This window comes from Panthera leo, chromosome D1 (assembly GCF_018350215.1).
Source record: "Panthera leo isolate Ple1 chromosome D1, P.leo_Ple1_pat1.1, whole genome shotgun sequence".
NCBI classification, from domain to species: domain Eukaryota; kingdom Metazoa; phylum Chordata; class Mammalia; order Carnivora; family Felidae; genus Panthera; species Panthera leo.
Window position 1 is genome coordinate 31,142,802 of NC_056688.1, and position 25,802 is coordinate 31,168,603.

General features: G+C 49.4%; 2 protein-coding genes across 3 annotated transcripts in view; one reads left to right on the forward strand and one right to left on the reverse strand.

Moving 5' to 3' along the window:
• The window catches only part of LOC122200713 (beta-galactosidase-1-like protein 2), a 63,432-nt gene extending 40,380 nt beyond the window's left edge, over nt 1–23,052 (forward strand). The window contains exons 9-19 of one of the 2 annotated variants that reach the window (XM_042906442.1): nt 1,601–1,685; nt 3,501–3,638; nt 4,200–4,280; nt 4,681–4,787; nt 5,442–5,582; nt 5,878–5,949; nt 6,213–6,291; nt 8,473–8,560; nt 8,842–8,953; nt 9,392–9,508; nt 23,002–23,052. In XM_042906442.1, coding sequence (XP_042762376.1) covers nt 1,601–1,685; nt 3,501–3,638; nt 4,200–4,280; nt 4,681–4,787; nt 5,442–5,582; nt 5,878–5,949; nt 6,213–6,291; nt 8,473–8,560; nt 8,842–8,953; nt 9,392–9,508; nt 23,002–23,025 — 1,044 coding nt within the window. In that variant the 3' untranslated portion in view covers nt 23,026–23,052. Of the gene's footprint in view, nt 1–1,600; nt 1,686–3,500; nt 3,639–4,199; nt 4,281–4,680; nt 4,788–5,441; nt 5,583–5,877; nt 5,950–6,212; nt 6,292–8,472; nt 8,561–8,841; nt 8,954–9,391; nt 9,509–9,783; nt 10,789–23,001 lie in introns of those variants that run through there. The other variant, XM_042906441.1, reaches the window with a different exon arrangement.
• On the reverse strand, nt 14,739–22,321 carry B3GAT1 (beta-1,3-glucuronyltransferase 1). Its single transcript, XM_042906443.1, has 6 exons — nt 22,239–22,321; nt 21,927–22,073; nt 18,024–18,532; nt 17,086–17,382; nt 16,246–16,346; nt 14,739–15,054 (listed from the first exon to the last, which is right to left on the reverse strand). The coding sequence occupies exons 1-5, from the start codon at nt 22,240–22,242 to the stop codon at nt 16,260–16,262; spliced, it is 1,044 nt and encodes a 347-aa protein (XP_042762377.1). The 5' UTR covers nt 22,243–22,321; the 3' UTR covers nt 14,739–15,054; nt 16,246–16,259.
• Nucleotides 23,053–25,802: the final 2,750 nt, after the last annotated feature.

Sequence of the window (25,802 nt, forward strand, 5' to 3'; positions counted from 1 at the left end):
TCATCCTGCTGACGGACTGGTACTGCCAATGGCCTTTCTGTCTGCAGTTCAGGGATGCCTGTTTTACTCAAGGAAGAGGACTTAGATCAAAGTCTGCTTTGAATACTCAAAGAGGATAGTTCCAGCTCTGCTTACTTTGGGATGTCAAAACCTTGCTGGGTCCTCATGTCCATGTCCAGTGATGGTTTCTTGAGCTCTTCCCAAGTGCTAGGCATCATGTGCTGAAGGCTGTACATGTAATATCTCATTTAATTCTCCCAGTAACCAGGTGAGCTGTCTCCTCATTTTACAGTTAAGGGCACAGATTTATAGAACAAATAGAGCACCCAGTAAGTGACTGGTGAGGGAGTATAGCACAGTTGACTGAGGCAGAGTTCTAGCTCTTCACCACATGTGTGGGGCAGTGACCTGGGCCACTGGTAGATACCCCCATATCTTGGCCCTGGCACCCTCAAGTTGGGAAATCCCTTCCTGGTACTGGAGACTATTGACATATGACACTTGGAATCTACTTCTCCCTTAGTGACTTAAACATGGTATAGTGTATCCCCTTCTTGGGAGGGAGACAGCTGTAAAGACAACCAAACCACCAGTCTTGCTAAAAAAAATTGTTGTGACTACTTTGACCTTTACTCTGGTGGGGTTGATATCTTCTACTCATAAGATAATAAATCTACCCCATCACTCTGGACCAGATTTTGTTGCTCTGTATGTGTTGTCCTCTAAATGTAAGGCCATCACTAACAGAGAAAGTACTTGATAAATGAGGATGAATGAGAAAGGATCTCTAGTAGGAAACCTGAAACAGCAGCAAATTAGTCCTTACACCTCCCTCAGATGCTCTGGTTCTTCTGAAAACATGGCAGAATAAAGCATGGCTCTGGGAATGATTTCTGCTTCCTGGGGACAATCCCATGCGAAAGTCGTACTCTGAGGTAATATTAAAGACTTAATTGTTATTGAACATCCTAGCCAAGGTGTGAAGCCAATTATTGTGGCTGCAGCGCCTGAACTGTGAATAAGTGTGCTATATAGTGCTCTGATTTTCTTGTCCAGTTTTGCACTTTTGTTTAAGCTAGATCTCAAGAAAGGACCCACTCTATAGCCCTCTGACTCTTCCAGCACCTGAGGGGTCTGCATCCTCGGCGTGCCCTTCAGAAATGGAATTATCCTGATATAACATTCTCCTTCCCCAAGAGAGGATAGGCAAAGGTTGGCTTGGCCCGGAAAGCAAACCAATGTAGGAAAAGACTCTCGGAGCACATGCTGAATTCTAATGCAGACTAACATTGAACACACATTTCTGTGTTTTCTCACTAGCACCATATGCAACATTAAAACCACATTAAGGCAGCAGGGTCTCCTGCATCAACTGTGTTAGTTCGTTCCACTTTCCACCTGAAGTGTGGAGGCCCCATGTGGAGATTCAGCTGGTGCTCGTGCATTTGGTCCTCACCTGTGCTCTGCTTTTGATAGACCTTAAGTCAAGGAGTGTGTGGCCAGGGATGAGTTGGGAGGGTCGAGGGGCTGGGATTTCCCTGAAGGAAGAGCTCTCCTCTGCCTCTTTTGGCCAGCTAACTTCTCATTTTGTGGTGTCCAGAGGGTTCAGCCCAAGATGGTGATGGAGTACTGGACAGGGTGGTTTGACTCGTGGGGAGGCCCACACAACATCCTGGATTCTTCTGGTGAGTGCTTTACGGTACCTATATCCACCATGTGTATTGACCTACAAAGTAAAAATCAGTTCCAAATAACCTGCTAATTGATGTAAATAAGCTGTAGGGTGCAAGGCTCCTGGGATTATCTGCATGTAATAGTCAGATCTTGATAGTCCAGAGTCATTTGTCTTGACATTTAAAGAGAATGGTAGGACTTTTAACAGTACTTTATCATGTTTATGTATTAGATAAATAACGTGTGCCTATTGCAAGCATCCTGCAAATACAGAAAATGTAGAAAGAAGAAATAAAAATCCCAGAGCCCAGAGAAAACACATGCAGTTGACTGTTGAACAATGTGCAGGTTAAGGGTGCTGACCCCCTGCACAGTTGAAATCTGGGTATAACTTTTGACTCACCCCAAATATAACTAATAGCCTGCTATTGACCAAAAACCTACTGATACCATGAACAATTGATTAACACATATTTTGTACATGGTATGTATCATATACTGTATTATTACAACAAAGCAAGCTAGAGGGAACACAATGCTATTAAGAAAATCATATGGAAGAGAGAATACAGCACTGCACTATAAAAAAAGTGTACATAAGTGGAGCTGCACAGCTCAAACCCATGTTGTTCAAGGGTCAGCTGTAGAGTGTGCTAGCAGTTTGCTATCTCTGTCTGCAGCCGTGTACACACACACAGATAGAGATATGGACACATACAGTCACATCCGCTCTGTGTTACCTGCTTGTGCCAGTGACTGACACAAATGGAGAGCCTTCCACACTATTAGAGAGTCCATCACTGTTTTAAAGGATGAAAAGAACCCTGTGGTGTTGGTGATTAAAACACGATTTATTTAGCTATTCTCTTATTGATGAACACTTAGGTTGCTTCCAGTGGTTTTCGTTTTTTTAAATTTATTTTTAATTAATTTATTTTTTTTTAGAGATCAGGGAGAGAGAGAGAGAGGGAGAGTGAGAGAATCTTAAGCAGGTTCCAATGCTCTGCTCAGGGCCCCTGATGAAGGACTTGATCTCATGACCCCAGGAGCATGACCTCAGCCAAATTCAAGAGTTGGATGCTCAACTCCTGAGCTCAACGCCTAAGTCACCCAGGCACCCCCCAGTGGTTTTTGTTAATTGAACACCATTGCAGCGAACATTCTTGAACATCCAGTTTTGCATACCTGGCATATTATTTTTCCTAGCTTAAGTTCCTAGCAATAGAATTGCTACATGAATGAAGTTTCAGTATACATTTCGGTATACATGTACTCTGGCAAGATGTTAGCAATTCTTACTATTATTAAGCAAGAATACTTATTTCCCACAGATTCATCAATACTGAGTTTTAAAAAAAATTAATATTTTCCAATATGATTGCCAATACGTGTGTGTGTGTGTGTGTGTGTGTATAAAAGTACTTGATATTTCTCCTTTGATGTTGTTTTCACACTTATTTTCTCATAGAGGTGGGATTGGGGAGGTGATCAGAATTAAACATCTCCAATTATGAGTCCAGTCTTTTGCATCTTTCCAAGTGTGAGTAATGGTTGAGAAGGGTGGAGGTAGCCCAAGCAGCACACTGTTCTGATCGTAGTCATCAGGGACATGGTGGAACCGACAGCTGGAAGGCTGCAGCTCGGGGGCTGTGGTGCTGGCCCATTTCTCTTCATGCCCTTCATGTTCTGTGATTGCAGTTCTAGTGGAAGCTGAAGGGCAGAGCTATGGAGTTGAATTTGATGGGGTTGGGGGATCAGAAAAGCTGAGAGGCTTGTCCCAATCTCTGACTTGCTCTGCACATCCCTTCTCTCCCCTCCTGCTGCAGAGGTTTTAAAAACAGTGTCTGCCATTCTCGATGCTGGCTCCTCCATCAACCTCTACATGTTCCATGGAGGCACCAACTTTGGCTTCATAAATGGAGCCATGCATTTTCATGACTATAAGTCTGATGTCACCAGCTATGGTAAGTAATCCCCAACACTGGCCTTCCCTGGAACATGCCACATTTGCATGTCTGGGGCTTTTTATGGAGAATCATTTAGGGGCAGCATCTGGCACCTTTAATGCATTCGGCTCTAGAGTGCCTGGGGAAGGGATAGTTTTGTCTGGATTGTCACTTTTAAATTTCTAGAGCAGTAGGAGATGGAAGCCCATGGACATGCCTGTGAGCCTTTGGAAATGAGAGGCACAGGCAGGGTGAAGGCAGATTCTTCAATGAGGGCAGCCTCTTTAGGCCCTTGAGATGTGTGACCTCTGATTCCCTTTAGGTTGAGAGTCCACAGAAGGTAGGCAAGATGCAGGAAATTGAGGGTCATGCTATGGCCATGGCACTTTTGGTGTCACTTTATAGTATTTAGTATTTATTGTATTCTGACTGATGGCTCACACCAAAAGTGTTTTGCCTCCCAGATTACTGAGAAAAAGACCCTGCCTCTATACTCCAGCTTCTCCTTTCTCTTTTTTTCTGCTGTGGACGCTGTCCTGTGATACAGGTGACAAGTGACAGTGTCCTGGTGTCTTGCAGACTACGATGCTGTGCTGACAGAGGCGGGGGATTACACAGCTAAATACTTCAAGCTCCGAAGTTTCTTTGGCTCCATCTCAGGTACCTGGCAGTCAGCAGACTTGAGCACCAATTTGGGCCCTTACTTGTGCTCTGAGACCCCTAAAGAGTTACTTCTTCACTATCCCACCTAAACCCCAGTTGACCTATGTGCAAGAATGTCCCTAGACAAGGACAGGCAAGTTTGAGAAACTGTTTTCATCATAGTTTGTGTGCTTGCAGCTTCATCTTTTCTCTGGGCGGTAAGACTCCTGAGGGTATGAGAAAGTCCCCTGCACCCCCGCCCCCACATTACCTTCCCAGTGGGAATCAGGCAGTCTAAGACTGTTTACATCTTGGCTCCAGAATAAAGGATCACACTGGGCTGTGGACAAGAGCCAGTGGCTAGGGAGGCTGGAGGAGGCAATGACTTTTTGGGATGGCCCTCTTGTCTGTGTTGCAGGTGTTCCTCTCCCTCCCCAGCCTGACCTTCTTCCCAAGATTGCCTATGAGCCCTTGAGCCTGAATTTTTACCTGTCACTGTGGGACGCCCTGCAGTACATGGAGGAGGTGAGTGCGGCAGGGTAGAGAAGCCAGGGCAGTTGCTAAGTGGGCAAGCAGGGCTGTGGAGGGGTAAAAAATGCTTGATAGCTTTGAGGTCTGTTTTATGACGTTAGAGCTCAGAGTTAAGAGAACAGACTTTTGCTAGGGTATGAAGTGGGAAGGAACAAAAAGAACTTGAAGAAAAACTGGGTTACACAGTAGGAAGTCTTTTTCTCCAGCCTGGGTGGACAGAGAGGAGGTGAGGAGGCCTGTGAGTGGGCTCTATCCCTCTCTGAGAATAGGGTGCACCCTGGAGCTGACTCAGGGGGGTGCTGTGATGCAGAAATGGTGGCGGTTTGAAAGGCCACAGGTCTGATACATTGCTGGGCTTCATTCCATTGCCTTCACACACACACCCATGACCCTGGATAGCCATGGGTTAATGTGATAAGTCAAAATCAGAACTTTGGAGGTTGGAGAACCAGTTGGCAGGACTGGCTCCCCATGTTTGTGTAATGAGAAGTCAAACTAGTAGAAAAGGCTAGAGGGCCCCTTGCCCCACCGCCAGCCCCAGGTAGGATCTGTCTGCTACTCCACACTCCCCGAGAAGACTCAGGATGAAATTTGTGCCTCTTTTCTCCTCTGCCTAGTCTGCATTTTTCCCGACTCTTCTCTCTACAGCCAGTCAATTCTGAAAAACCAGTCAATATGGAGAACCTGCCAATAAACAATGGAAATGGACAGTCATTTGGGTACACTCTGTATGAGACTACCATTGCTTCATCAGGTGTCCTTAGTGGTCTTGTGCGTGACCGGGGACAGGTAGGAATGTCTTCTCTTAATTCCTGTGACCTTGTAGTCATCCAGCCCTACCATATACATCTGACTCTCTCTCCTGAGTCCTCATGTATCTGCCTGGTACCAGTGTGTAGAAATGGCCCATCATTGTCTTTTTCAACTACAATCATGGGCTAATGCCCATTTTTCCTCCTATGCCTGGCTAACACCCATATTCACCACACACACATAATATTACCCCTTTCTTTGCTTAGCAGAAATTCCTCTTATGCCACTCTCCTGTGGACCCATGGATGCTTTCTGTCTGTTCCTTTGGCAGGTATTTGTGAACACAGTGTCTATAGGATTCTTGGACTATGAAAAGAAGAAGATCGTTATTCCCTTGATCCAGGTTTGTTATTCTGGGGAGCTGGGTAATGGCTAGCACCAGCTGCTTCCTGAATAGGTTTGGTGGGAGTCAAAGAGGAAGACCTAGAAGATGGGAGCCTTCTTAATCACAGAGCTGCTGATGGAAGAAGGGAAGAGCATTGGTATCTGATCAGTGGGTACTTTTTCACCCCCATCCTCAGAGTTCAGGGAATAATTGGGGTTCCACAAAGAAATCTTATGGCTGGGTAATCAGGCAGTCATCATCAACCACTATGTTCCTGGCAGGGTTACACCAGGCTGAGGATCTTGGTGGAGAATCGTGGGCGAGTCAACTACGGGGATAATATTGATGACCAGCGCAAAGGTGGGTCATAGCATGTGCTAAGAGAAGAGCTTCTAGTGCTTAGCAGTGCCTGGCTATATTTTCTTCATACCAGCATGCCAGCAGTTCATGGAGGCTGACTCTCATGAGGTAGGGTCATTGTAGCCCATTGTAGCCCATTGGAGGGAGCCCATTGTGGAAACCCATTGAAGGCAGGTGGGTCATGGAGGCCCATTGGAAGGAAGAGGTTTGTAGAGGCCTATTGGAGACAGGTGGGTTGCAGAGGGCCATTGGAGGGAGCTGAGTCATGGAGGCCCACTGGAGGGAGGTGGATGTGGGCCTGAAAGTCCCACCTGGGTTCTGACCTCTTTCCTATGCATGTTGTCCACATGTCCATGGTGAACACACAGGAAACACTGAGCCAGCCTTTCCACATCTCTCTGGGCTGCAGTCTGCTTTATCAGGGGATAATCTGCTTGGGGTGGGGTGGGGGTGGTGAGACTTAAGGAAGGGGATCCCCAGAAATCGAAAAATGGCACAGGACCCTTGCCTTCTTGGATCTTCACACTCAATTTCTTTTCTTGATCCACCTTGGAAATCCATTGATGATCTCATTTGTGGTGGGGAGGAGGAGTTAGTACATACAGTAAACAAATGCTCTTGATGGTATGCTCCCCTAGGAATATTTTACCAATTCATGTTATTTTTCCTGGGTTATTTGTTTGTTTGTTTGTTTTTTGAAAGAGGCCGAGAGAGGTGGGGGAGGGGCAGAGGGAGAGAGAGAATCCCAAGCAGGCTCCATGCCTGGCATGGAACCTGACGTGGGCTTGATCTCATGACTGTCAGATCATGACCTGAGCCGAAATCAAGAGTCAGATTCTCAGCAAACTGAGCCACCCAGATGCCTCTATTCTTCCTGGTATTCTAAACCTTCTATGCTTAAATGTGCCTCTTCCTTTTCATCTGTCAAAATGTGGGTGGTTTCATGTAAGTTGTGACATAAGAATTCAGACAAATAAATCCTACTACTGTAAGGGACACTGGTGACCTCCCAACTCTCATGGGTGTTTGCCTTTGTAATGAGGAAGTTTGTGCATCCCTTCCCTGCCTGCCAGGGAAGCACTGTGGCCCAGCCATTGGGGGCTTCTTGGGTCCTGGGGATTGGCCCTCTCTGGATAGGCCTCTGGATAGGACAATGCTTCTAGCATTGTCCAGGCTTACCTTCCTTTTCCCCTAAGCAATCCCCCCGGTGTTACTCTCTGGATCTCAGCTTCTTCCTCCAAGGAGCTCCATCTCCAGGCCCATCTTCACTTCCTTTGCTCTCCTGGGGGCAGGAAGGGATTGCCAGCATGACCCTGTTCCCAGTCTTTGCCTCCCAGGTCCCTGATTAAGATGTGCCTTGGACTCTCACTGTGGAGTTCTTACCCCTGGAGCAGTTCAGTGTTTTTAAGTCATAGACCTACCCCCACATACACCTGTACCTGCAATTTAAGAGTCCACAGGCTCCATGGAACCTGTTTACAGTCCCTAGCCTATTCACAATCCCTCTTCAGAAACTCAGCAGCTCCATGATTATGAGGACCTTGGAAGCTGCTCCAGGACCAACATCAATGGCGTCTCCCCCCAGGCACTAGTTAATCACTATGCAAAAGTGTGCATGGGCCCTCAGACTCAGATGCCCAAATCATATTGCCATCTGTTCACAATTCAAATACTTAAACAATATATCCTTAATCCTAGGCCATATAGAAGATTTCTGGCTGAGTTATTAGGTCTGTTTAGTTTGGGACACCACTGAATCTGACCTTGAAGCTAAGTTAGAACTGTTGTGACCTCTTGATCATTTGCCCACTGGGCTTCATTTTATTGTGTTGGAATTCTCATACCCAAAAGAGAGTTTCCCCTTCAGAGAGAGACCAGAGACTGTTCTCACCCTATGACATTCTCAGCTCTGTCATTGCCCTTAGATGTACTCTTCCATGCAAGTCCCAGAGAAGGCCTGGCAAATATTGCTATTACTCACTCTTCTCTCCTTTGGGATTTCTAGAGGAGGTTTTATACCACACGAAGAGCTCTGTAGTATATACTGTAGGGAGTATATACTTCTGGAGGAATTTTCACTTGAACTTTCCAGAAACTCTCCATGTATGTGCTGGGCCTTAGCTGGGTCAGCTGTGCCCCTTCCTTTGGCCTTATTCATGTTTCCTTGTCTTCTTCCAACAGGCTTAATTGGAAATATCTATCTGAATGATTCTCCCTTGAAAAAATTCAGAATCTACAGCTTGGATATGAAAAAGAGCTTCTTTCAGAGGTGAGTCCTGACCCCATGAAGTGTGTGTACCCATGGATAACATGTAATAAGAGCCAGGAAGGTCCTGCTCTGGCCTAGCTCCTCCCAATCATGTGTAAACAGACCCAGAGCCCAGAGCAGCTTGCTCAGGGTAGGGGCAGTACCAACGCTAAAGACTGGGGGAATTTCCATGATACGCTGGTTAACACGTGGTGAAAATTTGGGATGCCTTTGTGATTGAGTGTGGGATAGGGTCCAGATCTGAGAATGTGCCCTTCTTCTTTCTTGTCTTCTGTTCATAGGTTCAGCGTCGACAAATGGAGCCCTATCCCTGCAGTACCTACGTTCCCTGCTTTCTTTTTGGGTGTCTTGTCAATTTCCCTTTCCCCTTTTGACACCTTCATGAAGCTGGAGGTTTGTAGTCCCCTTACTGCCTGGGTTCTCCAGTCTTCCCTCCAAGGGCTCTGAGCCCAAGCCCCTGTACTTGTCCTTGCTGGAGCCTTCTATATCACCTGCACCCAGAGAGTCTCTGTCTTTGTGTTGCCCTCTCTGAAGGGTCTCTGGGGCCTCCCTGGAGAGGGGGAGTGGACTCAAAGCAGAAGAACCACCTGGTGATACTTCTTAGGGTCCAGGTCTGAGCTTGGGTGCCTTGCTGGGGAGGCTTAGAGCTAGTGGACACAGGAAATAGAATACCCCATGTGTCAACCTCATGACTGTTAAAATATCCATTCATACTGATATCTTGGAAGCTGAGAGAAGAATGCAAGGCATGTGTCCGTCTCTGTCTTCTCATGTGACTTTATATTCAGTGCCTTTCATGGTAAACTAACCCCTTTCCCACTCTGCTTAAAGGGCTGGGAGAAGGGGGTTGTATTCATCAATGGCCAAAACCTTGGACGCTACTGGAACATCGGACCCCAGGAGACCCTCTACCTCCCAGGTGCCTGGTTGGATCAAGGCATCAACCAGGTGGGAACACTTGCAAGTCCTTCCCTTGTCCCAGCCCTCCCCAGTATCACAGTGTTTCCCTGGGGGCTGCGGGTGACAGTCTATTAAGGTTGGTTAGGGCAGGAGAGGGGGTGCAGAAGGTTTAGCCAGCTCCTTCTGTATTCCTCCTTGGTGCTGATGAGTTGTGGGTCCCCATTCCTTCCAGCCTGCTTCTCAATCCCTTCCCCTAAGGCACCCTCATCTGGCTCCAAGACAAACCTCGGCTACTGTCATACACCAGCCCTTCTCTCTCCCAGGTCATTGTTTTCGAGGAGAAGATGGCAGGCCCTGTGATACAGTTCACTGAAACACCCCACCTAGGCAGGAACCAGTACCTTGATTGAACAGCACCGCTCCTGCGCCCCCTGGAAGCAGGAGAGCACCACTGTCCTCCCAGCTGAGCAAGGCCTGGTGCTCTGCTCCCTGACACTCTCCCATGTGGGAGAGTTTCCTTAAGTAACATTCTCAGGCAGCCATGGGGGCTACAGCTCTGCCCCCTACTTTAATTCAAAGCCCTAAACTTGGAAGAACTGAAGAAGAGAAGTGGAATAGGAGGGAGGGACCCTCTTCTTACCTAAGTGGCTTCTTGACTGGGCTTTGTTGATGGCACCTTTCTACTTTCCTGCTCTTTGGGAGAGGACAGAGGGATGTCTCTCTGGGGGGTGGGAATGTCTCATCATATCTCCACGTGATGAGGTTTGCTTCTATGATGTTCTCACCTGCACTCAGCATGGCCCTCATGGCCCCTTTTCATTTCTGAAATAGAAGGTTTGTCACCATTTGTAGAGGATGGGGAAGGGGGTGGATGTCTCACCTCTCTCTGGGATTCTGGAAGAAGCTCCATTTGAGAGACACACACATCTTCTTCTTTTCCTTTCCACTTTAACTGCATCTGACAGGATGACAAGCCAAGCTTAGGAGAAACAGAAATACTCAGCCTGAATTAGACAATATTTCTGGTTTTACTTGATGAGAAGGAACATCAGCTGAGGAGGGAATGCAGGCCCTAGAAGAAACCACACCCCAATATGAGGGCCCAGCTCCAGTGGCTTGGGCAGGGAGCCTCCCTGCTATGTTGGTGTAACCACGGGGCCTGCAAGCCTAGACCAGACCTTGCTTCCGGCTCAGTCTCTCCTTCAATCCTTGTAACTAAGCAGGAGGGAGGAGAGCCAGTCTTCCTTTGCAACTGTCTGTCCAAATTTGAGGTGCTTGTTCTAGGGATCAAGTCCACTGGTTTGGCTTAGGTTCACTGTCCTGAATTGCAATAAAGCAAGAGTTGAATCAAACCCTTTTTAGTGATATTTCTGATCCCATCTGTGCCCCTGTTTACCACAGGCAAAAGCATTGTGGTGTCAGGCACCCATTTAGTCTATCTGGCACTGAGAATCTAGACCCTGACTTTACCTAGTTAGTGGATGATCTATCCCCTGGCTCCTTACCACCTCCCTCCTGACCTTCATTCTGCCTGACATGTCATTGTGGATTGGTAGTGCCATTGGAGAGGAGAAGTCAAGTACAGATTCACTCTGGTGCTGGTGGGCAGTTGCAAGAATCTGCTAGATAGCCAAGAACTCGACATGTGAGTTAGCTACAGAGGGTGAGTTTTCCTCACGAATAACATCTGGATTGTACTGCCAGAAACTAATTATTGCCAGTAATAATCAAACGTAAATAGCCAATACCTCTCCAAGACGATGCCTATGACAGGAATCCATAAAGGCCTGTGGGGAATAGCAGGCCATGGGGCTCCCAGCCACCCCATTGCTTACATCTTGGGCTTGGCTAAGGAAAGGACTCTGCAGTAGGGCATTTGTGGTGTGTAGCCACTGGGCCCAAGAGCTGAGCCTGGGTCAAGGACATACAGTAACAAGGGGATGGGCCCAAGGGTCCTACTATCTGGGGATGGCCAACACTGGGAGCAGTGTCACTGTACCTTACTTTATACCTGACCGTGTTCTTACAAAGGTGTGTGTAAAAGTTGGCTTTGTTGGAAGATGTGATAGGGAACTGGTATTTAAATGAATCTTACAGCAAATCCTTTTATAAAGTGAAGAATCCCCTTGAATTGGTTTTATCAAAATCTGCTCAGGGATGCATTGGTCCTCTTGCCCCAACTTACTGTTCTTGACCTTCTTATCTGCCAGCTAACCCTGCAGCTTCTCTCTGTCAAAGCCCTTTGGCAGAGCTCATCCTACAGAGTTTATTCATGTTTGTCCAGACCTTCCCTACTGGATGGCTTCATCACAGAATCTTTAGAAGACTCTTCATCACCCCCACATCTCTAGACCTGCTCCTTGGGCCTCTTCTTCCCTCTGTCCACACTCACTGTGGGTGCATCACTAACCAGGGTTTGTAAACAGCCTGGAAATTCATGCTCTCCAATGTTTATCTCCATCTGAGCTCCAGATCTACTGGCTGTACACTCACCTTTGCTCCTGCATGTGATGACAAAGTCCGATTACTCCCCCATGATCCCTGCTGCACTCTGTCCCATAGCAGGAAATGGTTATTCTGTGTCTCAGATTGGTTTTAGCTTCTCCATTTTATGGAGAAGTGCACAACCACTCCACCACTTCATTCTCCTGGCTGTATCTCAGGCATATCCAGAACCTGATCACTTCTCTCTGTCCCAAGGCTTGCTCTTCTGACTCACCATCATCTCCTGCCTGGATCATGGCAGGAGCCACCTCCGCTAGCCTGCCCTGCCCTCTGTTTATGGTCAGCACAGAAAGGGGAGTGATTTCTTTATAGGCCAGTTTGGCCCTTTGCTCCAAACCCTCCAACGGCTCCACTTCCCTTTTTACTCGCAGAAGCCAAAAGCTTTGCCCGGTTCCCAGGGCCAGTATATTCTGTGCACCCCACCAACTGCATCCATTTTACTTCCCACCCAACCCCTCCTGTCTTGCCAGTCAGTTGTAGGCACACTGGCCTTTTTGCTGATCTTTAAACATGCTAAGTACTCTCTGCCTGGAAGTGAGTTCCCGTTTCTGGAATGGTCTGATCCAGGTAACTGTGTATCTGTACTCTACTGCTCTGCTGGGTCCTCTCATCAGGGAGGCCTTCCTGACCACCCTAGAGAGGGGATCAACTCCTCCTCAGCTACACTCTGACACCCCTATCTGGCCTCATACTTCTCGTTAGACCAGATCACATCTAAAATACCGTATATGCCTGGTGTTCATCTGTCTTGTCCCTAAGGAGGGAAGCTCCATGAAGACAAGTGCTCTGTGCTAGTTCCTAGAATAATGCCTGCTCATAGTAGGCACCTGCCAAGTAAATACTTGTTGGATGGTTAAAGCAGTAAATGAGAATAAAGTAAGGCAGGGCTGCAGAGGATTAGGGCTATTAAAAACCATGTTTGACTTTTAATTTTGGAAACAAATTAAATACAGTTAAATTAAAACAGACCAGATGGTGCAGCTGCACAGGCTCCACCCTCACCCCAGGCTCTGTTCTGGTGGCTCCTAGACCCCGGCCTCACTCTTGTGGTGGGGAGCAGGAACACACTGGGTTTGAGAAACAAATTGTAGTCATGGACCCAACTCTGATAACAAACTCATTCCCAACAAAGATGAAAGCTGCAGTCCACCAGGGTTATAATTATAAATAAATACACATGCGGCTAAGAGAGGCTATTAGGTGAAATCAACAGAAATAGCATCTGCCCAAAAAAAAAAAAACAAAAATAAAAACAGAATATCCCATTTTGTTGTTCATTATCAATTTCCTGAAAAATAAGCCCTGGGTTTTTGGCTAAGAAGGTGGCCTAAGACCAGCCAGGCTGACCTGAGCATTCAGGGCTGGTTTCAGTGAGTGAGGCAGTGCTGTGCCTGGGCATGAATTCACTCATTTGGTGGGTGCCCTGTGCACACCTCCTCCCTCCCCTCCCATGACACCCCACTTGATTCTGAGGGGTTGATTTCCAGAGCCACCATAGAAAGTGTAAGAGGCTGGGAATATCCTGCAAGGTGGCTCAGGGTTCTCAGGGATATGATCCCATCGGATGGTTTCACGAATGCTGTGGGAAGTTAAATCCATTTCAAAATAGGCAGCCAATGCTATTTTTTGAATGTTAGGTTGCTGGACTGAATCCTACCCACCCACCCAGGAGTGGGTTCTTAGCGGTCCTCAGACCGGTCCTGTGAGTTTAAATGGAGTGGGGGCTGTTAGCGTTAAAAAATAAACACCACTTCAGTAGGCTCAGGCCTTTCCTTTTCCTCCAGTTGGGAGGAAAATTGTGCTTCCAACTTTCAGGAGCATGAGTGATAGCCAGCAGAGGGCTGTCCCTGTCAGTAGCCTCCAGGTACAGGGAAGTAACACATGCACACTGTTCTTCCTCAGGGGTGGGGGTGGGGGGAGAGGGAACAAGCAGCAGGCTTGTTCTCATGCTCCCAACTCAGGGAGAAGGGAGAGTTTTGTTCCCATTTTGTGTTTACAATAGAATGATTTCCAAAGTAATGTGTGCTCAGGTCTCCTTTCCCCTCAGGATCCAAATGATCTCTGCCCCTTTTCCACAAGTCCCTCTGCTAACCCAAAGCCCCTTCCTCCCTTAAACAGGGGCAGGAAAGAGTACTGGATGGCCCCTGCCTCCCGCCTCTTTCTGCCTTGCCCACCCCTGGCTCACTTCAGCCCCTGAGGTCTGTGGTTCTCAAGAGCTCCAGAAAGAGGGCTCCTGCCCTCCCCAGTCCCAGCCCAAGCAAGAGGCCGTGGAGCCCAGTGGGCAGTGGGGAGACAGTGTCTAGACAGGGGCCCGCATGATCTTAGTCCAGGTCAGTCCATGACCTGTGCTGGCTCGAGGGCCCACCTCCTTCCCTGTGCTGGAAGGAGCAGGCTTGAGGGATGTGGGCCCGGAGTAAGGGACTCCACTCCCACCACAAGCCTGAGGTATGGGGGAGCCTGATGGCAGGCCCAGGCTCCCCTCATGCAGGGTGGTTGCCTGTTGGGATCAAAGACAGCCTTATGCTCTGGAAATAGGAACCAGAGGAAAGCCACAGAGGTATGTCTACTTGAGAGCAGCTCTCCAAGGACAGGGCGGGGCAGTGTTCCTGATGCCTGGGCAGGGGGCTGTTCTCTGGTCTTCAGAATTCCCTGGCCAGGTGGCCTGTGCAGTCATGCTGGGCCCCAGGAGCAGGGAGCCGGGCAAGGCCACACTGCACTTGACAGCTGGGGTCTTTTCACCTCTCTCCCAGCCTGGCATCACTCCAGGGCTTAGGTGCCCACTGCATCTGCTCCGTCAGGCCCTGTCAGTGCAGGAAGCTCTGGGGAGGCGTGCTGGGGCACCGGTTCGCTGGTTGGCGTGACTTGGCTAGCAGCTGGGCCCCTGGTCATACTGGATGGAAGATAACAACAGGTCTGGGATTTCTGTGCTTTGATTCTCCGTCCTTTGTCCCGGCATCAGGCTGGGCTCTCTCTGAAGCCCCCAGTATAGAAAGGAGAGTGATGGTGATTCCTTAGGAGTTTGCCTCGGAGGGACCATCAGCCATGGGGAGAGGATGGAAGGCCAGGAACAGGGTTTGAGAAGGAGGCTCCTGTGAAGGGGAGAAGAATATGGGTGAGGCGTTTAAGCAGGGAGGCAGGTGAGGGGCAGCCAGTCTGGCCAAACTGCTCAATCATGAGCCCCCATCAGGGTTCACCCAGGAGCTCCACAGAGCCCAACCCCTAGGGTCCTCTGTGAATCCCTTATTGAGAGGCAGGTGGGGGCAGGTCCTTCCATTGACCAGGTGAGGAGGTAGGTGATGGGGCTCTGTACAGATGCATTTTCAGTGGCACTGTTCAAGCTGATATTTTGGTTCAAGGCACAAAACAGGCAGACTGACACCCCATGGTCTCCTGTGGGCAGGGTAGCTGCCAACATGATATAGAAGTTGAAGCTTAACTCTGAGGCCAGAGGACAGATGTGTATCCCACCGTCTGAGCTCCCACCTCTGGGATGATATTATAGAAAAGCCCATAAATTTCCTGACTTGGACAAACAGCTGGCACAATTCACTTCATTTAGCTTTTCTGAACACCCTTTCTTTACCTCTAAAATGTAGATAGATCCTGTGGCCTACTTCAATAGAAAGTTTTAAAGAATTAAATAAAAGTAGCAACACTTACATAACACTCATTATGTACCAAAGATTGTTCTTGGTGCCCCTAACAACCCATTTTACAGGTCAATAAACTGGGGCCTAGAGAAAGAAAGTAAGGTCAAAGGATGAAAAGTGGTAGGCCTGGAGCCTGAACTAGGCTCTGGGGTCCATGCTTTCATCAATGTGCTACACTGTTGCTATTAAGAGACACCCGGAGGTGCTTGATGAGGTGGAAGCAGGAGAGTGAGGGGTCCCTGCCACAGCAGCATGGCTGAAGAGAAACCCACAGGGGAAGACAAAGCCTGGAGAAAGAGTCCACATAGTAATGCCTTGCAATGGGACTGGTGTCATGGCCACAATAACAGCAGTAATGACAGGAAGTTGTCATGAGGCTGTGTCTAGAAGGTGAGACCTTCAAAGGAGTTGGTGGCAGAAGGACCCAGCTGTGCAGGGGAAATTGGCTCCCGTGAACTTCTAGGCAGCACAATGAGAAGGGGACTTCAGCTATGTCTCTTCCACTCTTGAAGTATTTGCCCTGCCCTCCCACAATTAAAAACCAAGAGGAAAAGCCTTGGCAGATTTGTTCCACATCCACACTTGGGGTGCCCCTGCCCAGTGTGTTGTCTACCCTTGTCACTGCCATACCTGTAGCCTGGGGCTCAGATCTCCACAGTGGGGTCAGTGAAGCCTTTTTTCCCCTCGTTCACCAGCACCGGCTTCTCTGTCCGTGTGTGCCAGACCAGGATCTGTGTGTCCAGAGACACAAAACAACATGGAGCAGGTCCCCCCCTAACCTCATCTTACCCCCTCCCAGGTCCCTCCCACACTCTACAAGTACTTCTGCTGCCCCTCCGTTCTGTCCTTGTTCTTTATTTCTACCTGCTTCCTGATTCTTGCTGTTTGTACATATAATGCATTCAAAATATCTGTTGGAAATACAAAGTGTGCAGCTACAGAAAATAGACAAATAAGTCCCAAGATTTCCTCTTACTTCTCATCTTCCCCTGTGTTTTTTGATGGGTCTCTCTAGAGAGGGAGACATTTCTTCAAGAGACTTCGGCTCAGCCAAGTGTATAGTCCTGGCCCTCGCTGGAGCAGTCCAAACTAGAAGCAATGTGTATGTGTGTGCGTGTGCACACACGTGCATGCAGTCATGTGTGTGCATGCACCTTGGCATGAACACGTTCATGCATATGTGTTCACACATGTCTGGAGCCTAGCTGTTTTGAGGTTTGGGATGGGATGCAACCCTTGGTCTTCCTTACTGACTGCCACCCTCTCCATTTCTGTGCTTGATATTAGCATGATGGCCTGACTGGGTATAAGCTACCTTCTTGGGAGGGTGTTCTAGGAAGGCATGGCTCTAGGCTGGTCCTTTGCCGTGCAGTTTTGAGGTCTTTATTTCCTTCCCTCTGACCTGTCGGGAGTGTTTGGATGGGCTGGGAAAAGCTTGCGTTATACCTGCCAGTTCTGCTGAGGGTTTACCTTGGTGCAGTTGGCTGCCTTGGGCTCCAGGTCATTGAGGGTAACAAGTTCTCGGAGGAGGCTGCTTTCCTGGTAGCCTCCCTTCACACCACGCAGCTTGAAGTAGGCCTGGCTACGCTGTAGAATGAGCCTCAGGTTGACTGCAAATCCAGCCATGTCTATTGCAAATGGTCGGTGCGGGTCAAACACTGTCTTCCAGCCGACCACCTTCCCAGCCCCGTTGACCCGTGGGGCCTCGTACCGAAGGCCACCAACGAAGGCAACGGGCCACACAGACACCCTCCTGGTGCTGCGCATCTACAAGAGGGAATCCAGAGTCAGGACACATGGGACTGCTGATAGGGAGTGGTGCCTGTCCCCAGAGAAGGGGAAATCAATTAACTCTACACACACAGGCCATCTGAAGCCATACCAGGGGATCCGGCCCAGCCCCATCTCCAGATGCATCCTCCATGGTAGGCATCTACAGAGGAACCTGCCTTGCCAAAAGCAAGGCCTGACGCTCACCCCAGCTAAAATGCTTCTTCTCCACAAGACTTGGAGTCTAGCTTTCTCTCCTCCTGCAAAAACCTCTGTCTTCCCAATGTAGAGTCTGAAATGACTCCTTCCCCTGCCCAGACTCCAATGACTCCCAAGTCCCAAAGATAAATTATTGCACATAAAATTATACCACTTGAGGGCATGCCTCTAAGGCCAAGACTTTGTTCTATGAGCTACATCCTCTGCTTTCTTCCCTTGAGGCAGGGGTGACTGCAGAAGTCTGCAATGAGTTTTTTCCATCCCTTCTCGGGTTGCCTGCAGTCTACACTGACACCCCAGCAGGCATTGCTCACCCCACCCCACTGTTTCCCTCTGTGCCCATACCAAAGGGCCCCCACACCAGAGGCCCCTCACCAGCATCCTCCCACCCCTTCCCAGCCTTCTACCCCGTCCCACACCTCCTCAAAGAGCTCCAGACTGTAGGTGTTGTCGTCGTCAGCGAAGTACACCACACCCGGTTGGCTGGTGTTGCGCGGGAAGGTCTCCCGCAGCCAGCGCAGGGCCAGGTTGCGCTGCATTGTGCCCCGCGGGATGCGCGGGTCACGGGCGTCGCCGCGCAGCTTGTAGTTACGGGGCGTCTCCACGTGCAGATGGGTGTAGTTGAGGCCGGTGTCGCGTAGCAGGCGCGCGGTCAGCGGCGTCCGGCGCGGCGCATCCTCCACCACCAGCCAGTGCAGGTTGGGCACGTGCAGCAGCGTGTTGGCCAAGCGTGTCAGCTCGGCCTTCTGCACCGGGCGGCTGTAGGTGGGCGTCACCACGTGGATGGTGGGCAGCGTGTCGGACCACGGCGGGGGCCGCGTGTACACATACTCGGTGCGCACCACCTCCACGATGTCGCGGTCGGACATGCAGTATTCCCTGGGGTCGGCGCCCTGAGGCACGTCGCGCCGGGGGTCACTACCGTCATCTGTAGGGTTGGAAGACACACGGTGTGTGGCTGGGCCGTGCAGGCCTGGCTCTGGCCTCAGGTAAGGGGCAGGATGTCACCCACCCTGCTAAGACACACCTCCCCACTGCTCCTTCTGCAGGAATGCCATCAGAAACCTGCCTGGGCTCTAGCTTTTACAGGTAACCGAGAAAGCTGCATCCCTGGAATTCTCTCAGGCATTTTCCCAGTTCTGACTCCCGAAATGACACAGAAATAACCTCTTCCTCCTTCTCATATTTGACAGCTCTGTGGCTATTTGAGTGTGGCTGGCCAAATTCCAAGACTGCTTTCTCACTTCCTAAATGTGTTGGGTTTTATATGACAAAGTGTCCTGACGCTTCCCACCCTAGTGCTCTCCCCATCTGGCCAGAGCTGACTGCACTTGCCGCCCCCGCTCCCCCCCACCCCCACCTCCTTGGGATTGCATAGCAGGGCAGCACTGCCACCCGCAGTGGTGTAAATGCCACAATGCCCCAGTGTTAGTGCTTTCCTAGCTGCAGCGCACTGTGGATCTCACAAAGTGTGAGGTTAGCTCAGCCCAATTTTTCATAAACCCTCTACTCAAGTGGGGCCTCTCTCTCCCTTCCTGTTTATGAATCTTGGTGCAGAATTTCATGCTTAACTACCAGGGTTTTGCCCTGGTAGTTTTCTTCCAGGGTTATGCCTATAGTTGCCAAGATAATTTTGAATCCTGAACCTGTTGTTTGTGGTTTTAGATGTTCTTAAATTTTGACCTACACAAAAAGACAGAGTGGACACTTGCTTTAGCTTTTCTTATGCTTGATGTCAAACTCCTGATCTGCACTTTCTAGACACTCATTCAAACATCTGGGAGACTAACTGTACCACTGACCCCAACTGTGCTAGCATCCAGCTAGTGTTTATACATATCTCCCCAAGGACACCATCAGGGGCAGTGGAATTTTGAAGAGGTCTGGCCTCTGGTAAAACACTCACAGGCATGGGGAACCCATTCCTTCCTGAAGGCAACCTGTTTCAGTTGGGGCAGCTCTTATTACCAAGCTTTTTCTTACATCCTGGACATTTTTCTCATTAGTAAGGCTAGCAGTCCTGTCAAGAGGACAAATCAGGGTCATTGGTATTGATTTTACTGAGCCCCTGCTCTCCAAGTCTTTCTGTGTGAAAAACTGTGTGGCCCTCACTGCTCTTACACGATCTCAGCAGGAGGTGGCAATGGTCAGAGGACATACCTAGGAGATGGGAATGGTCAGAGGACATACCTAGGAATCCAAACACTGGGCTCATACCCTGTCCAGTTCTGGCACTAACTATGCCTTTGAGCAGGTTACTTCTCGTGCCTCAATTTTAGCAACTGCAATATGGAGGTAATAATAGCATCTATTTTATTGAGTTACTATGTGGATTAATGAGTCAATATATGTAAAGGACTCAGAACACTGCCAGGCAGTTGTTATCATTTCCTCGTGTTTAAAAGGAGGACAGTTGCCAGCCCTACTTCTGCATAGCTTCCTGTACCTAGAGAAAGGATGCAATAAGCATTTTCGTGATTGGGTTGAAGTATGGTTCCAGGGAGGATGCTGGGAATCAGCCATTCTGTCACCTCCCCTACTTCCCATCACTGACATTAGCACATGGAGTGTGTGCAGTTCATGTATTAGATCTGACACTGGGCTCCGGGAGGAGGTACAGATGCACCCAGAAGATGACCAGCTCCAGGCTCTTAGGGTGTTCACACAGGCCAAGGGCACAAGACATGCAGTGGGGAATACCATGCCTCCTGGTGTGTGAATGCAGGTGTAGAAGACTAGCTCAGCCTCTGTTGATCAAAGGTGACTTTTTGGAGGGGTTTTAGGTAAAACTTGGAAAACAGACCAAGGTGGAGGAAAGAGAGATAGGTGATGGGGATTCTGACCAAAATTGATATAAGGGTTAATTCATCCTGCAGTCAGTGAAGTTTTGGAAACTGAATACTGGGAAGGAAGATTTAGAGCCATTTTCCCCATCTTTCTTCCATTCAAATCACACCAAACAGACTGGTCTGGGCCCTGGGAAAGTTCTCCATGCATTCTGACTGGGCCACAGTGCTGGCTTCAGGGCTTCTGCAACCTTTGAGTCACAAAGGCCTCCTGGTGCCCCTGACATTATTTCATTGCAGCTTTCTTTAAGCCCATCTTGACATACTCTGAGGACACAGAAAGCCAGCTCCCTATCCTCAGGCAGCAGCATCAGTGCTTAGCAAAACATTCTGACACCTCTGACTCTAGAGCTTTGCCAAGAATGGAATTTACATGATATTATGTCACTTGGTGTATTGTAGCTTTAAACCTTCTGGAATGATGTAGTTGTAGGATAACAATTCCAAATGATGAGCATTAAAGAGAGATGTTGGAGGATAAATGTCAGGAGAGGCTCTAAGTGCCCAGCATGGGGCAGTGGGAATTCTGCAATCTCCAGCCTGGAAAATATTCCTCATGGAAGCTTCAGGAACTGCTGGGGCTGAGCAGGCCCCACTGTGTAACTGTGAAACAGCCTGGCTTCAGACTATGATTCTTGGCTACTGCTTGCATCCAAATCACCCAGGGTTATGAGCCATACATGGATTTATAGGCCCTAACACAGAGCCATACTCTCTTTCTCTGGGATGGGCCTGGGTACTTGTGTATGTTATCATGTCCCCCATGTAATATGATGTGCATTTCAATAGGAGAATTGCTGCCCTACAGTATTGAGTCTGTACATGCATGGGTTGGGTGGGAAAGAAGAGCATGAGATGAAAGACTGAGGAATGAGGAGGCAGGCCAGATATGGGGCAGATAGAAGCGAGAAGAGTAAAGGGAGCCCAGTGTGAGAAGGAAAGGCAACGTGGTGGGAGGGAAAGCCTTGGACTCAGAGCCAGGAGAAACTGGTTCTAGTCTGTTCATCCACGAGTGCTTTGTGGGACTTTTTCTCTTTCCAGGTCTATTTTCACTAGGTAGGATCAGGGTTGCCCAAGCAGGAAAAGAGAAGCAAATAATATGCTCTCCCTGAATGGTTTTAAAACACAGGCCAAAAACCCTGTCCATCCATCCCTCCCCATTCACAGCTGAAAGCAACCAGTCCTTACATGTCCTGAGACTGGATGCAGAGTTGTGCATATGTGCCTTTGTGTGTTTCTCTGCACGTGTGTCTCTGTGCACGTGTATGTGTATCTGTGCATGCATGCGTGTGTTGGCACTCATCAGATTCTGAAAGGGACCAAGACCCCCCAAAAGGTAAGGTCATTGGCCTTGATCATCCTATGGCTCTTCCCAACTGCCTAGTAAATGAAAATACGAACTCCATCAGCGTCAGCTGTGGTCATTCTTATTCCAGAAGCCTGGCTGGGGCCAGGGCAAGAGGTTGAGGGGCTCACCCTTGTGTGCGGTGAGCAGAGGCGCGATGGTGCTCTGGTGCCACACGGTGACAAGCAGTGTCCAGGGCAGTACGATGAGGACGATCGCAAGGATGTCCCGTCTTTTCGGCATCTCCAAGGCTGGCTGGGCCCACAGCTCCTCGTTACCTGAGTGGCGGCAAGGTCAGGAGAAGGGTGGCCCCAGGGGTGACGGCAGCAGACAGTGGCAAGCACAGGGGAGAAAAGAACAGGAATGGGCTGCTCAGGCCAGGCACAGGGAGAGCAGAGAAGCCGAATGTTGGCTAGCAGGTCTTACCAGTGCTCACAACCCACCCATTGCGGAAGCAGGTTTGCAGAGTCCAGCCAGACCGGAGACTGCAAAGGGGTGGCTGTCCAGGGGCACAATCAGGAACCCTGTGAAGTGGACACCTGCAAGAGAGAGCAGAACAGGATGGCCAGAGACCTGGGGGTGGGGGGAGAGATGCCCAGAAGGGCAGGGCCTGGCTGCAGGGCTCACAGCATTGGCGTTTTCATAGTGGAGCCTGCACTGCCTTCTCCCTGAGGGCTGCTTCGGCCAGCCTCTGTCCCCCACAGGCATGGGGACAAGGTGCTGCCCAGTTACATGAGTCAGCAGGGCACAGAGGTTAAGGGCACGGCTTTCAGACACACAAGTCTTGGTTTAAACCCCAACTCTGCCACCAACAAGCCATATGCCCTTTACCAAGTTATGGCAACTGTTTCTGCCTCTATTTTCTCATCTATGAAATAGGGTACTATCACTACCTATGTCACAAGGCTCAGAATCAAATGTTAACCTCACAAAAGCCACAGAATGGTGCCTGGTGTGTGTGTATATATATATATATATATATATATATATATATGTATATATATATATATATATATATATATATATATATATATACTGAGTGCTCAAGATGCATTGGCTACTCTGGTGTCCACGTTTGTGTCCAGATGGTTTCTTCATAGCCTAGATAAAGGGGTAGGCGTTGGGGTGAGGGCCAACAGGAGATGTTTTGGGGACAGGCCCTGGGAGTACATGCAGCAAGTGCCTTCTCTTTGTCCATGTCAATAGGAAATTCTCATGAATTCTGCATAGCTTGGGTATCAGCAAGGTGAAGAGATGGTCCCTGTGGGGGCTGCCATACCCTGAGGAGACGGAACTCAAAATAGCAGCAACAGGAGCCCTGGGAGAGACACCCCTTCGGTGAATAGGGTAAGCCTGCTTGAATTTCTTCTCAGTTCTGCAGAGGGTCCGTCAGCAGCATCCTTCTCTGGGGCTTGTTGTCTTGTGTGACAAAGAGAGCACACACAGAGCCCTCACAACCACCATGGAAACTGTCAGATCCTATTCTCTGCCTTCCTTGTCCCTTCTCTGCTGAACCCTGTGTAAGATGCAGATGGGATCTGCAAAGGGGGTGGGGAAATGTCAGTCCTGGGAAGTCCATGGCTGGTCCTGGCATGCTCACCACTTCTAGTGTCCAGCACTGTGCAGTGACATCCCTTAGAGAGGCCAGCTGCCCAATCCAGCCCCAGGTAGCACATGCTTTCCATCTCTGGCAGCATCAGGAGCCATGGCTAAGGAGAATTTGCCCCCCACCTCCCAATCCCAGATTTGGAAACAGTGTGTTTCTCTGTCCTTGTCTAGTCCTCTCTCCAAATAGTTTTGTCACCTTGTGGAGGAACCAGTTATGTCTTCCAGTAAAGAGCACTGTGGTTTCCAGGGTCAGTCAGCATGTTGCAGCCAACCACTTACCACCAGGGGCCTGCTCTGCCTCCACTGTCTCCTCGTAGGCAGGAGGTAAACAGGCTACCCCAACTTCTCAGGGAAATGGAAGATCCACTGAGGTTAAATGTTACTGGCAGGGACAAATGATGTGGACACAGACCAGGGAGAATAATTCTGGGGTACGTGCTGTGTCTCCTACAAACTCCTCTTCCATGGCCCCTCCAGGTGACAGAGCCCAGTGTCCACCCCAGGAGGCCTGTCTGGATCTCATGTACTAAGTATGATGAAATGGAGTGACCTCATGTCACCCTCAGCCCCAACCCAATTTCCCCACTCCAAGGTCACTGACTAGGCTGCAAAGGGCTGAGTCAGGGGCTTGGTTTGGCTGGGCCATCTTAGGCCACATTTGATGGAAGACAAGGGAGCTTCTAAGAGGTCTAGCTGGGAGATTTCCTTTGGGTTCTTAGTGACTCAAAAAGGAGCTTTTCCAAATGTCCTTCATCTTGGGGAGGGTCCTAATTCCAGGATGGAGAAAGTAACAGAGAGGCAAGCTCCATGCCAATTTGTTGCGTGCATATCCAGCCTGCTCATGGTGCAGGTGCCTGCATCTATACCTTTTTTTTTAATGGGCAGCCTCTTTATCCCAAGTCTCTTTCCTCTTGCACCTGCTCAACCTCCTACTTGTCTGCTTGGGCTGTCATTAGTAATAACAAGCTGTTATGTAGCACTTGGTGGTGTCCAGAAATGACACTCAATACTTCATATTCGATCCTCATGGACCACTGGCCATAGGTGCTGTTGTAACCCCATTTCACAAGGAAATCATTGATGCCCAGTGAGGATCAGTGACTTGTCTGAAGTTGCAATCAATAAGGTCATGGTTGACCCAGACATAAGTCCAGGCCCTTTGGCTCTATGCTGTTGGCAGGAGTGTGGGAAGAGAGGTTCCAGGCTCAAGAGCCTAGAATCCAGCTCAGGTGCAGGGTAACCACAGGTCCACACACAGGCCCTGGCCAAGAACTGCTTCACAGCCACACTCCTCCATGAAAGTTGTCTGCTCTGTGGGGTCCCAGCAGCTCCCTGGAGGTGGGAGCAGGAAGCAGGTTTGGGGTGAGGAAGGATGCAGTCAAGTGTACATGAGGGCTCTGGAGAGACCGTTCTGATCCCATCCAGTCTTTTTGGTCAAAACATCTATGAAAGGAAAGGGAGGATGGGATGAGGGAGAAAAGCTCTAAAAATAAACTTAGCAATAAACCCCAGTTGTGCATTAATTACTCTGGAAGCCATTATGGCTTGAAAACCCCATAACTTTAATGGAGGCTATTATAAGCATAGTAGCAAAATCGTGGAGCTAATTACCAGGCAGTTGTTAAGCAGCACAGAGAGAGCCCCCAGCCTTAGAGAAAGCCAGCTAGCCAGCAGGGGGCAGGTTTATGGGAAATGGGGCTGGGGGCAGGGGAGGCAGCTGGGGGCTGCACTTACCCCTATTGCAGATCTGTAGACGGGACTGCAAGGGTGGCCTCCTCACCACAGCCTGCTGCTTCTGCCTGTGCCTTGGTGGAAAGGCAGTAGCTAGACTGTGGTCACAGGTTCAGACCCCAGAATTGCTCTGGGCCCTTGCTGGCTAGGGCAGAAGAATCAACATGAAGATGGAGCAGGGGCTTGGCCACACCCCAGAGGCCAGCAGAGAGGAGGTGGCAAGAGCAGGGAGAATGGGATATTTGAGGAAGTGTTGGGCGGAGGCTGCGAGGGGTGACTGACAGGAAACTGCAGGGACCTGGTGGGGCTATGATTCCCCACCTGATACTTGTCACTCATATCTGTGAGCAACCTCAATTGTCATTTGTCCCCCAGTAAGTGCAGATATGTAGAGGCCCTTCCACCCTCCTGGTGCCCTCAGAAGCCTTCACTGGACACAAAGGCTGTGATGTGGGTGGAGGATATAAGGTCGAGTGGGGGATGGTCATTTGGCGACAAAAGCAGAGCACTTGGAGGCAGTGGTAGGGAGATGGGGCAGCAATGGCCTGGACAGTGCTCTGGGTAGTGGACAGTGTCCCCCTTCACTGGGGGACTGGGTTCCATTGCTTGCCCTCCTTGGCCTCCACCTTCATCTTAAAATACGGAGGCTGGATTGGGACAGTTCTAAT